The sequence below is a fragment of the Meles meles genome, chromosome 5 (genome assembly GCF_922984935.1).
Source record: "Meles meles chromosome 5, mMelMel3.1 paternal haplotype, whole genome shotgun sequence".
In the NCBI taxonomy this organism is placed as follows: domain Eukaryota; kingdom Metazoa; phylum Chordata; class Mammalia; order Carnivora; family Mustelidae; genus Meles; species Meles meles.
In genome coordinates this window covers 57,709,013-57,722,855 of record NC_060070.1, presented here as the reverse complement: position 1 = coordinate 57,722,855, position 13,843 = coordinate 57,709,013, and the positions used below count along the sequence as shown (strand labels likewise).

The following is a 13,843-nucleotide window of genomic DNA, read 5'->3' as shown; positions in this document are numbered from 1 at the left end:
AATATAACTTTGGAATATAAAAGTGTATTGCCTGTTAGACATATCTAAATAAGCTTGCTCAAGTTTGCCCATAATTGTTGAACTCTCAAATCAACATGAATGCATGTGGGGGCAAAGCTTGCATGTATGACAGAAGCCAAGGTTGTCCAAGTTTTTATGGTACAACAGTCACAGAAGTGTTTGCATGGAGGACGACATATACTAATAAACGTACATGTTATGTATTAACATATAACAATCTGTTACATATTGTTATATATAGCATATTATAATATATAAAACATACTACATAAAATACAATCTATATTATATGACACATTGTAACATATCCATATATAGATATATAACTATGTAAACTATATAAATATAAAATATAATTACATATTAGTATATAGAAATATATGTTAGTATATGCCTTCCTCTGTATAAATAAACTATATATATATATATATGTGTGTGTGTGTGTGTATTCCTGGATTCAGGTCTCTGCTCCATGAAAAATATACAAAGTTTAATTTAAATATAAAAATATGTTTTTATAAGTTTCATATATTTTACATTTTAATCTTTTCTAGATTGATCCTGGTTCATATTTAACTTATATTTTGTGGCTCTAAAAATATTATTCTTTAATAAATATCCAATAAGTTCAATATTAGTGCTTGAATTTGTAAAGGGATAAAACAAACTTTTTAATTAAAAATAAAGATAATAGAGAAAAATAAATTATACCATTTTAGCCAGACTCTTAAAAAAAAAAAAGCACATACTGAATCAAATATAGTAATTTCAGGTCTGTTAAGAAGTATGTGACAAATAAGTGATGCTCAGAAACATTAAATATTAAGTAGCCCACATTGTACACCTGAAACTAATATAACACTGTATGTTAACTATCCTGGAAATAGATAATAGATAGATAGATAGGTAGATAGATAGATAGGAACTTCCTGGCCAAATATAGCTATGTTTTCTTTCTTCTTGAAATGACATAGAAAGTTCTAGCCTTCTTTAAATTCAAAATAAGGTTTTATTTATGAAAGTTAAAAATATTTCAATTTTAAAATCATTCCTTTTGAATATAATCATTTGAAGACTATTATAAGTGACATTGACTAATAGCTCAAGTTTTTTTTATAACTTTTTTATAGTGACATAAAATGAGTTCTTAAGCAATTAAATAGTTTTATGATGAAGGCAAAACTAATGAGATGTTCTATAAAATAGATACATATGTGACATTTAACATTTATTAAATGCGTTTACAGTCAATTACCTATTTTTCACATGCAAAGATGTGCTCATTAAGGAATTTGAACAATCCTGAATGATCTACTGACAGACCCATTTGGCTAGAATTTCCATGACATGATATATGTTTTTTCTACAGGTTCTTCAGCAATACAATCTCCACACATGGTTGTATATGCTACGTTTACACCCCTATATTTGTTTGAAAAAAAGATCTTTTCGTTAAAAAAAATGGTAAGCGCTCAAGGCCAGGAAGCACAGTACCATTTATGGTGTGTGTGTGTGTCTGTGTGTGTCTCTGTGTGTGTGAGTATGTGATAGAGTGTGTGTGTGTATGAGTAGGTGGATGAGAGAGAGTGAGGGAGGTAGTGAGGGAGAGAGAAATAGAAAGAGATTATTTGTTGTTGTAGAAGGTATATCAGAATTTAATTAAATTCTATACCTGGACTTCAGTCTACTTATCTTTAAAATATTAGACACTTGAACACAGGGACCTGGAACATTCAAAATTATTTTAGATGATTGCAATAATTTCTTGTTAAAAAATGTAGACTCATGTATTATTATCATTTTTTCCATTCTAAGCAAAAGAAAAGCCATATGAGTTATATATTTCAGTAAGAATCATATAAACATATCTAAATAATAATAAATTACTTTTCCATAACAGATCATAAATATTTTCTTAACATAAGATGATTTAAATGAAATCACAACCACAGTTGGTAAACTACTATTATAACCACCTTGTAATCTTTAGATAATATACACAAAAAATGTTAATTGATTTTTCTTGTAAGTCTAACGATTTGTAGGAAATTTAGAAAATGCACACAAAGGCATTGAAATTAAAATATTCATGATATAAATACCTAGACATAGGCAATGCTAACATTTTGGGATATACCCTTTGTTTTTTTTCTTCTGTGCATATATTCTATATAAATATGTGTATATACTGTTTTACACAGTGGAATTAAATTTTCTGAATTTATTAAATTTTGGAAGCCAGTTTTTCACTTTATACTGTATCATTAATTTTTTTCCATGATGTTAAATATTTGACCACATAATATTTAGTAGTGGTATGGTATAGTTAGGTTTCTAAACATGTATATATACTTAAGTAAATTAAGTAAACATATATATATATTTCTCCCACCTACCACCTTCTGCCTCTGACAACTCGACCAATCTGTTCTGTATTTCTGTGAGCTTGTCTTGTTTTGTTTCAGATTCCACATATGAGAGGTCATGTGGTATTTGTCTTTCTCTGACTTATTTCACTCAGCATAATGACCTTGACGTCCATCTATGTTGTCACAAATGGAACGATTTCATTCCTTTTTATGGCTGACTAATATTCCATCATTCCATTTTCATTTTGCTGCTCTAATAGTGTGAGTTCCACTGCCTTGTCTCTGAGCTGACTTATTCTTTCTCACGCTTCTTCTAGTCTGTTGCTGAACTTTTCTACTGCATTTTTCAGTTTAGTTACTGTATTCTTCAGACCTTTGACTACTCTTGGGTACTTTCTTATATTTCCATCTTTTTGTTGAAGTTCTCACAGTGTTCATCCATTTTTCTCCCCAATTCAATGAGCGTTTTTATGATAACTATGCTAAACTTTTTATCAGACAAATTACTTATCTCCCTTTTATTAAAGTTTTTCTCTGAGTTTTTATTCTTATTCTCCCTCTCTCTCCTTTGGGAACATATTCCTCTGTTCTTTATCTTGCTTATTTCTATCAGCTTCTATACAGGTGATGAACAACCATCTCTCCCAGTCTTGAAGGAGTGGCTCCATGCAGTAGATGAAGCTTGTCATTCAACCTTGCCTCAGTTCTGGTTGTCACTTAAACCTTTGTGCTTGTCTGGGCAGAAGCTATCATATTTTTAATAGCCTCCTATCAGTGAGGATGTGCTAAAACCTGTCAGCATCCCTAAGGGGAGGATCTTCGCACTTAGATTCAGGCAATTTGGAAGTCAGACCTATAAGCAGCAGCTTTTAAAAGTATGTAAATATACGTAGTCCTAGGGCTTGCAAGTGGCCAGGCTCTCTGGTGGTGTCCCCTGGTTGGCAGCCACAGAAAGTTGGGGCTCCAAATGATGAAAAAGCCTTTTCTGAGATCCCGATGAGTGACAACAAGGCAGAGGGAGCATCCAAGATGGTGTCCACAGCCTGCACTCCTTGAGAGCAGGCAGTTCCGTAGTTCACTAGGTGTGTGCCAAACATGATGTCCCTGAAGCCTGCATCAGGGAAGCTCCAGGGCAAGCCAAGAGTCCTGCTTCACAGAAAGACTGGGGGTGTGGCTAAATTTGTCCCTGCACAGTGTCCACGGGTGACGGCCTGCCAAAAACTGTCTCTCCACTTGCCACAGTCCCGTGGCACCCAGGAATGCAAACTGCCTCTTGCTACCAGAGCCAGACAATCAAGAGGCTTCCTTAGAGTGGTAGCTGCAAAAATCGGGGTGCCACAATAAAAAGCAGAGCACCAGCCACATGTAAATCCCCCTGCAGGAGACGTGGGGACTCTGGAGTGTGGTGGAGGGAAAGAACAAAGATAGTGCTTACTCTCTGAGGTCTCTGGGAGGGATCACTGTCAGTCCCATGATGTATGTTGAATTAGAAATCTGCCCCTCAGGCAGCAGCCAGGAGGATTACTTAATAGAGCTCCTCCATGGAAAGACTGACCTCCTGGATGTATTGCTTCTTGTTGTGCCCCAGGGGTGGCAGCTGGTTAACAACACTTTCTCGATCGGTTATAGTCTGGTGGGAGCCACAGGCGTAAGCTCCCTTGGTTGGAGAGGTGTCCCCTGGTAGCAGTCACAAAATCAGGGCACCGGATGGGAATATGAGCTCCTTTCTGGGTGTCACTAGTTCTTATAGTCCCATAGGACCAGGAATGCAAGTTCCCTGGCCTCCAGAGCCAGGCGGTCAAGAGGCATTCCCTGGGTGGCAGCTACAAAGATTGGGCATCAGAGGCTTATGTAAAGCATCCTCCAGGAGATAGTGGCTTCTGGAGCAGGCAAAGGGAGAGCACGAAGCTAGCTCACTGCCCAACCCCCCTCCCCCCCGGGTTTCTGGAGAATGTTCCAGCAGGCACCTACTTGTGTGTGTATGAAATAAGACGCTGGCCCCTCAGGACGAGACTCTAATACAAGCAGGTGAGCCTCAGTCACTTTGGGTGCAATCGACCAGACTTGGATTGGATATGAAAACCACTTTCTCCTTCCCTTTGGAAAGCGTGAGGTCCACCAGATTACTTGCTCTTCACTCTGCTTAGACAAACACAATATTGCATTTGGAGCTTACCGAATCCTAACCCCTTGCGGGACTCCCAGACACGCAGCACTTTGGTTAAAGATTTCCATGTGCTCTGAAATCATTTCACTTAAAGCACGAGAAGACTAGATGGTGTAGGGATATAAACATAAATGTTCAGTGGGTTAGTTAGAAAGAGCTAGATAGTAAAAATTCAATGACAGTTTGGTTGAAGTGTAAATCATCCAGGTGGCTGCTCATTGCACTTTACTATACAGTATCTTTATCTTCTAGATCATTTGCCCAGGCAGCAGAATGTTATATCACTCCTCTCTCCCTTCTCCTTCCTCCAGCTTCTCCTCTTCTGCCTCCTCTTCCTTTTCCTGCTCCTTGGTCCTTTTTTAATAGAAACCATTTCTTCATGAGAAAATCTGCCACTTAACAGGGGTAATACTGTCAAGATGACAGGGCACAACATGCCTTTATGAATGTAGAGACAGTGGCAGTTTCTCTGATTTTAATTCAAAGTTAATTAACTTTCGTCATTAGCTAACTCCAAATGTGCTTCCTTGACCTCCCACCAAGTTAAGTCTCTGATTCAGATTTGAGCTGGCCATCTATCTCAGGCCTCAGTTTTAAAGTAAAAGTTTATGTGGCACTGCCCCAGCTGTTGTCTTACGTCTTCCAGAGTGTTAACACCACAGACTGCAAAATGACCGGAGCCGTGCTTTCGGGAGTGCCATGGTCTCTTAATGGGAAGTACTCCAACACTTTTTAAAACTACAAAATATAGGGTGCCTGGGTGGCTCAGTGGGTTAAGCCGCTGCCTTCGGCTCAGGTCATGATCCCAGGGTCCTGGGATCAAGTCCCGCATCAGGCTCTCTGCTCAGCAGGGAGCCTGCTTCCCTTCCTCTCTCTCTGCCTGCCTCTCTGCCTACCTGTGATCTCTGTCTGTCAAATAAATAAAATTAAAAAAAAAAACTACAAAATATAAAAGTGCTTGGCTGTCCTACTTAGAAATTAATATTTAAACACAAAGTTAGTTTTGAATTTAAAGGACAAAAAAGATCACCCACGTTTGTTATTAATTCAACACACGTCTATTGATTGCCTGTTATGTGCTAAACAATGATTTAGTCTTTGAGGACCTGGTAACAAGCAAGACTAACAAAACTCCCTCCTTACAAAACCCAGAGTCTAATGAAGAAGACAGACAATCCAACAAGAGTAATAAAATTAGAAAATTGGTACAACAGAGATCATACAAGGTACCTGGCATATAATAGAAATAGTGTTCAAATAATGTGTGCTGGATGACTGACTGACTGCATGAGTCAGTGAGCAGAAAAATGAGTATGGTGCACACTGCAGTGACACATCTTTCTTTCTTTCTTTCTTTTTTTTAAGATTTTATTTATTTGACAGAGATCACAAGTAGGCAGAGAGGCAGGCAGAGAGAGAGGAGGAAGCAGGCTCCCTGCTGGGCAGAGAGCCTGATGTGGGGCTCAATCCCAGGACCCTGGGATCATGACCTGAGCTGAAGGCAAAGGCTTAAACCCGCTGAGCCACCCAGGTGCCCCGTGACACATCTTTCTAATGGTTGACTCAGGAAGTCTTCCCAAAGGAGGAAGGGTTTAAGTGATGGCCTTAAGAAGTTCGTGTAATAAACGGGAAAAAGTGTGCTCAAAGCAGAGGGATGTTTCTTTTGGAAAGTCTGGAGGTAAAGGAGAGCTCACTGGGTTCAGAGAAGTACTAAAATTGAGCAAATAGCAAGGGGAGAAGACCAGAGACAGCTTGAGATGTGGGAGGGTCAGGACCTACAAAGTGTTACAATCCTTCCTCTGGGGGTTGAAAACGGCTTAAAGGACCCAGAGGTTCAGGAATTAGCCCAATGTCTGTAATAATATCAAATGAACTATTTCACCCATCTCCCCACCCACCTCCCATCTGGTAACCATCAGCTTGTTCTCTATAGTTAAGCGTCTGTTTCTTGGGTGAAATAGATGATAGGGATTAAGGAGCACGCTTGTGATAAGAACTGGGTGAATTATTGAATCACTGTATTGTATACCTGAAACTGATATATATTGATAAATCAACTTCAAGGCTGTAAGAAACTGGCTATAGCCTCACGGTCTCCCTAACTTACCTGCTGATTCTTTTCCATTAGCTATTAGGCTAATCTAGTTCTCCTGGCCAAATCAGAATACAATGAGATACAGTGTTTTAAAGAAAAATCAACAGAAAAAGAATTCTAATAGAGTTTTGTTAAACGCAGTAAATCGTTAAAAATTATAGCTCAAAGACAATGAGACCAAGAAGTAAAATAAAGGCAATACTTTACATTTCTTGAAAGAATTGGTCCAGAATACAAGAGAAAGAAAACTTGGAAAGGAACAAGATGGCATGAATTACCCCATTTTCTTGCTTTTGGATATTCTAAAGGGTTTTAGTTTTATTTAAATAAGAAATCTGCAATTCCTAAGAAAGCCACCCACTTGCTCGACCTCCTACTTATAGACGATTTGAGGTATCTGGCTGGCTCAGTTGGTAGAGCATGTGACTCTTGAGCTCAGGATTGTGAGTTCTAGCCCCACCGTGGGACTAGAAAAAAAAGGAATGTTTGAGGTGGGATGGGCCAGAGGGGTGAATGGGTCTTGTGGGCAAGGAAAATTCTATTATGTCTATACATGAAATATTCAAAAATATTTCTCGAGTGCCTACTCAGGGTTTCATCTGAGTGAAAATTTACCATTCTAAATCTCTCTCTGCCCCTAACTCTAATCTAAGAAAATATGAGGTCCTTTAACAAAGTCTCTCAATATCAAAATATAACTATTATCCAAATTATTATAAATTATTATGTCATTCAGAAGTATCTTAAAAATATGTTAGAAATAAAATGAAGTATGAGAAATCAGCTTACTTTCCTTAAATCCAGCTAGTATTTTTGTGGATTATTCAAACAATACCATAGGTGTTAATACTCTGCTTAATTATTTGACACGAGACCTTACATTTTCAAATGCTTTGAATAACTTTATTTCCAGATGCTTTATGGCTCCAAAAAGAGTAAAGAATCTACATATTTGGTTGCAGTTAAAAGAAGGATTTGAGATGTATAGACCAAATTTAATGAATAATAAAGTATCTGGAAATGATTCAGTTTATAAATACTACTTTGAGCAGGGCTTCTATTTTGGAGATGAAGTATAAATTTTTGTTTTTAAAAGATTTTATTTGACTAAGAGAGCCAGAGAGGGAACACAAGCAGTGGGAGTGGGGAAGGGAGAAGTAGGCTTCTCACAGAGCAGGAAGGCCTACATGGGGCTGAAGGCATGATGTGAGCTGAAGGCAGATGCTTAATACCTGAGCCACCCAGGAGCCCCTCAAGTATAAATTTTATAGTGTTCTTTTTTTGGTTACTATCCTGAGGCATTGCTTGTTGAATAGCATAAATAAATTCTCCCATAAATTCCCATTTTGAGTGACAGGAAACTTTTAAACTTGGTGGGGTAAAAGTTGTAGGAAAAGGTTTAGACTTTAGAATATCTATGAGAAAACATTTTTAAGCCATTATAATACCAGAGGTTTCCACTTTTTTCTCAAGAAATTGCTAACATTCATCAAAAGGATAAAGGAGATGTAACACTTTCCTCTTCTTTTTTTTTTTTTTCCTGAAGTGGGTTCCACACCCAGTATGGAGCCCAACATGGTATGTGAACTCACAACCCTGAAGTCAAGACCTGAGCTGAGATTAAGAGTGGGATGTTTAACTGATTGAGCCACCCAGGTGCCACTCCTCTGCTTTTTAATTAGGCCTTTTCCCCCCTTAAATGTTGAATCACTTTCCTCTTCATTTGGCATATTTTTAGTACTTTTAAGTGGCTTTTCTGGACTCAACAGTGCACTGATAAACTCTTTCCAATTATTAATTAATTGTTACAATCATTAGTTAATCCCTGGATTCAGAAAGAACTGTTTTATCTCACAGACACCCCACCCATTTGGCTTCTCCCAGAAGTATAGGTTAAGCTATAGAGAAACAAATCACCAGGGCAAGGCATGTTCTGGCTGAGGCAATAATTTGGAACAGGCTAATTGATGAGTTTCTGGTCCTCATTTAAATGACTGTTTTAGGGCGCCTGGGTGGCTCAGTGGTTTAGGCCACTGCCTTCGGCTCAGGTCATGATCTCAGGGTCCTGGGATCGAGTCCCGCATCAGGCTCTCTGCTCGGCAGGGAGCCTGCTTCCCTCTCACCCTCTCTGCCTACTTGTATCTCTCTCTGTCAAATAAATAAATAAAATTAAAAAAAAAATAAATGACTGTTTTATAAATTTACATTTTCAAGCATTGCAATTTGCAGAGAAATCAATAATGCAAAAATCACTAGGAAGAAAAATAGTTATTGGCAAAACTGACTTAAATGTACTTATTTTATTTTACTTTAAATGTTTCAACATTTAGACTGTGAATGCCAGAATTTGCTACAGAATATATTACTTTAACTCTCACAGACTTTTTGATTTCTTATGGCATATTTCAGCCATCAGTGAGTAACTGAAGTTCTCCTGAAACATGATTCTGAATTGTTCCAAAGCAACACAGCAGCTTTAGGAGATCTGAATGGTTGCATAGGAGAAGCATCTTGGAGAATTACTTGATTTGGCAGGATTTAGGACAGCCTCTCTCCTCTGGCTTTCTATGACTGGCTCCATTGTCCGGAGAGATCATGGGGATTTCCTGTGGGAGAGCCTCTTTTTGAGGGTGAGGGTGTAAGCTACAGACAAGGAACTAGTTATCACCACATTGATCTGACCTACTAAGTGCAGTGGGTTTTTTTCTTTGATACTATGTAGCGGTTGCTGGTGACCAAACAAACAAACAAACACTTCACATATTAAGCACTTTTATCAAAGTTTTAACTGATCATAATAATAATGGTTGATTTATTTTGAACCAAAACTGATGTGCTAAGATTTTTTTTCCCCCCATCTCAGAGGATCTTAAACTTTTAGAACTGAAAAGAGGCTTCTAGCTTTAGTCTCTCATTTTGTATATGAGTAAATGGGGGCCTCAGAAAAATAAAAACATGAAGAGAAATACAAATGGTAATAGTGCTTATGTTAGGAGGTGGAAATATAGGTTATTTTTCTTTATTACCACGTTATTGCAGTAACAATATTCTTGTAATGACAAAAAAGTGGTTTATTTAAATGCACAAGGCAATTACATGTATCCTTTTACGTGTGCCTTCTGCCCTTCAGGCTGGTTCTGCGGAGAAGCTGAGAGAATACGGCCTCTCCCACATCTGTAGCCACCCTGTGCTGGTGACCAGGACTAGGTCTTGCCCCCTCATCGCACCTCCGAAATCACCTCCTGTACCTGCCTGGAAACTCTTTCGTCAAAAAAAAGAAACTGTTATAACAGATGAAGCTCAAGGTATGGTTCCTGTTGTCTGCAAATCTTTCTAACAAGCCTTTCTCTGCATGAGGGTCTAATAGTTTCATTTGTAATGAAAGATGTATATCAAGGCAAGCCACCTAACATTATACCTAAAGCCTACATTCAATTTTATATCTAAATTTTATGTCTTTAAAGGATCAATTCTCTACATGTCAGAAGCTGAGCAGTTTGGTTTGCATCTAAACTGGCCAGCTGGGGCGCCTGGGAGGTTCAGTTGGTTGGGCATCTGCTTTTGGCTCAGGTCACGGTCTCGGAGTCCTGGGATCGAGGCCCATGTTGGGAGTCCCTCCTTGGGGGAGTCTGTTTCTCCCTCTCCCCCTGCTGCTGCCCGCCCCCCGCCCCGCTTGTGCTCTCCCTCTCTTATATGGATGGATAAAATCTTAAAAAAAAAAAAAAAAAAAAGAAAAGAAAAAAATGGTTTCCTTAAAATAAATAAACAAACTGACCAGCTATATCCAGGCCGTTCTTTGGGTGAGGGTATTGTTGTCATTATTGTGACAGAAAATGATTTGTAGCAAATAATAGAAAAAACATAAAGAGCATATTTAAGCCACTGGTGTGAAATCACTCTAGAGTGATGAACATAACTTTTGAATTAACTGATTTATGTTTAGAATAGAAGCTGACCTTTGTTTAGAATATAGGAAAGGAACGTCTGCCCTGAACTGGCTCCTATGTGAATGTTGTTCTAAGCCACCCTGAATGGCTGTTGGGCTAGAAATAAAGAGGTTCCTGAGGCTGTGGGAGGTGAGAGAGGCAGGGGACTGTGCCCACCTGGCTCTTATTCTCAGTTCACTTCTAACTTCTTCACAATCTAAATTCTTCACAATCCCAAATCCTTCAATGTTTCTTCCCTCCAAGTCTTCATTCTTACTCTATTTTTTTTTCATGAGCACTAAGTTTGAATGGCAAAAGATGTGAGCGAGGGCATTAATTTAAAAAAAAATCAATTTTAACATGGAAGCATGAATCTGAGCAGATATGATTAAAAAAAGGAAAAAAAATAATAATTTAAAAATTATGGCTTGGCAGAATAGCTCACAATTTTTGTTTAGGCTATATCTACTGCATTTCTGTGCCTAATTTAGAACTTGCAGTTTCTCATAAAGGATGATAAAGAATTGACCTGTCATGGATTATTTATCTATATATAGGCCTCTGTGCCTGTGGATAGATATATCTTTCTTATTCCAAAACACTTCAATTGCTTTAATTGTCTTTGTTCAAAAAAGCTTTTTTTTTTTTTTAAATGTCTTTTGTGTTTGTCTCCTTGCTTTTGCATTTTCTCCCTTTGTCTTTGCTGATTGCTCATTGTTTTCTAATTGCATTCCTCCAGCAATGGGGATATCACATTCTAGAGGTTTTCACATTAGGGGCCATGTTAACAGGTCTGTTATACCCTAAGGAACAATGAAAGCAAAGCCTCAGGCCGGTTTACTAACGGCATCACTGGGAAGCTCAGAAGTATGCTTTAAGCCTTTGGTGCCCTGCAGTCAGGCTTACACCTTCTCTTGGTGGTGTTTCCTGTGGCTCCAGCTACCAGCTCAAGACTGGTTGATTCCCCATTGCCGGTGACCAGAGGGCCATCCCTGGGTTATGATGTAATCCCGAAGTCTGGGTGGCACTCAGAACCCTAAATCTACCATGGCCACAGAGATTGGAATATTTACCTATTCCCTGCCTCCTACTTCCAACCATAATTTACATGTTTTTAAAATACAAATTACAACTGTTAACCTTGTAATTTTCCTCACATTTGCTTTTTGCCCTGCATGATACAACCAGTACATCAAGTAGCAAAGATTTTCTAGCACAGCGTGTTTTATCTTTGCCAGAAAAGAACAGAGACTAAAGAAATAATCTGGTTTGGAGGGAAGAAGACATGGTCAATTCTTTCATTTTTTATTTATTTATTTTTTAACTAGGCCTATCTGCCTCTCTCTTTCCTGCTTGATTATTCCAGTTCTTTACATCCTTTGAGATTCTGCAGTAAGCTGTTGATGCCTGCTTGGGATACAGAAATTTCCAATTTTTATTCCTCCCTCCCACACTCCCTCCCCCCTCCCTTCCCTCCTCTTTCCTGTTCTCTGTCTTTCTGAACCAAAGATCAGCTTTCACATGATAATTGAGAGAAAGTCTTTTGCTTTTAAATGCTATATTTTAGTTCAGTGTGTAGAGCCACACTGAAAACAGTTGTTCATTCAGAGCCTTGAAGAATAGTTGGATGAAGCAAAAAATATTGACCCTACAGACCTTTTCTGATTTCACTACTGATTGTAATGTCATTCTAGGTAAGCGATGGCTCTGATGCAAGCTGGGGAAGAAAAATCTAAAATTGGTGGAATTCCATAACTGGTATGCCACCTCGAGTCTCACCCTGTAACCTTCTTTTTTTTTTCCTCTAATTTTTATTTATTTATTTGAGAGAGAGCATGAGAGGGGAGAAGGTCAGAGGGAGAAGCAAACTCCCCATGGAGCTGGGAACCGAATGTGGGACTCGATCCCAGGACTCTGGGATCATGACCTGAGCCAAAGGCAGTGTTCCAACAAACTGAGCCACCCAGGCACCTTGTAACTTTCTTCTATGTATTGGGTTTAATATTTAAGGGGAAAATTAACAGGGAGAGAAAGAGTGGTGACCATGGAACAAGGAGAAAAAATTATGTACTTGTATCAAAGTTTCACTTTTTTTCTCCAATAGTTACCCTTTCCACTGCTGGAGAAGCTTTTGTTAAAACAATCATCTCTAATGTTTAATTTCAGTGACCACCATGGCATGCTTGGGCTCTGTGCCATATGGAGAGTTTCTTCCTTGTAGATCCATTTCAGGCTCCTTCAGGGGTCTCCACAAGGCCCTTCTTGATCCACTGCTTTCTCTTCTACCCATGACCTTCACTTTGTTACATTTTCTGTTTCTACTACCATCTCCAGGTGTTAGTCTGCATTTCCTCTTCATGTTTCAGCAATTGTATTGCAGAGGTCAACTAAAAGAACAAAGTTTTTAGTGAAAAACATTTAAAGAAGTAGCAGTGAGGGATGCTCATATAGCTCAATCCATTAAGCGTCTAACTTTGGCTCAGGTCATGATCCCAGGGTCCTGGGATCAAGCCCCACATTGGGCTCCTTGATCAGTGAGGAGTCTGTTTCTCCCTTTGCCTGCCACTCCCCCTGCTTATGCTCTCTCTCTCTGCCAAATAAATAAATAAAATCTTAAAAAAAAAAGAAGTAGGAATGAATGTCCAGTAATAACAAGGAGACATTGTTAACTTTCTCCCTTGAGACTTGATTGCTTCACGTTTAAGTCTGGAAAGCCATAGAGAAGTAGACTTTAAATATCTAATATTGGCAGGACATATATATAAAACCTACATATCCCAGTACATTCCTATTTCCCTCTTTTGGAATTTGTTGGATAAATAATTAACTTAATCAGTACTATAATAGATGTTAAGTTATGCATTTAATCTTAGAAGTTTAAAAAAAGTACATCATGCCACCTGTTTCGTTTAGAATTAATAACGGAGAAGCCCGAACAATTTCTTGAAATTTCAAGTCCGTTCTTGAATTATAGGATGACTCCATTTACCATTCCAACAGAAACGTAAGTCTGTAACATTTTTCCCACAAATACATCTTGCTGACAGAAGAAGTATTTTGTGAATTGTGTGGTTAGAAATGTATGCTTTGGTGACAGATGTACTAAACTTGGTATCACTGCAGTGATTACAGGAAAACAATATTCTTAGATTCTTTTTCACAGTAATAAGTAGAGAAGATAAATCCTGAATAGGTAAAAATAAAGCTTAACTATGCCCAGCTTTACAACTTTGGCTACTGTTTTAGAAGAGTACAGTACATTGTT

The 13,843-nt window shown here is 38.3% G+C and overlaps 1 protein-coding gene across 1 annotated transcript in view; it reads left to right on the top strand.

Moving 5' to 3' along the window:
• Nucleotides 1-13,843, top strand: part of ADGB (androglobin) — a 191,142-nt gene that overhangs the window by 63,493 nt on the left and 113,806 nt on the right. The window contains exons 11-13 of the mRNA XM_046004182.1: nt 1,391-1,485; nt 9,783-9,957; nt 13,492-13,582. Coding sequence (XP_045860138.1) covers nt 1,391-1,485; nt 9,783-9,957; nt 13,492-13,582 — 361 coding nt within the window. The remainder of the gene's footprint in view (nt 1-1,390; nt 1,486-9,782; nt 9,958-13,491; nt 13,583-13,843) is intronic.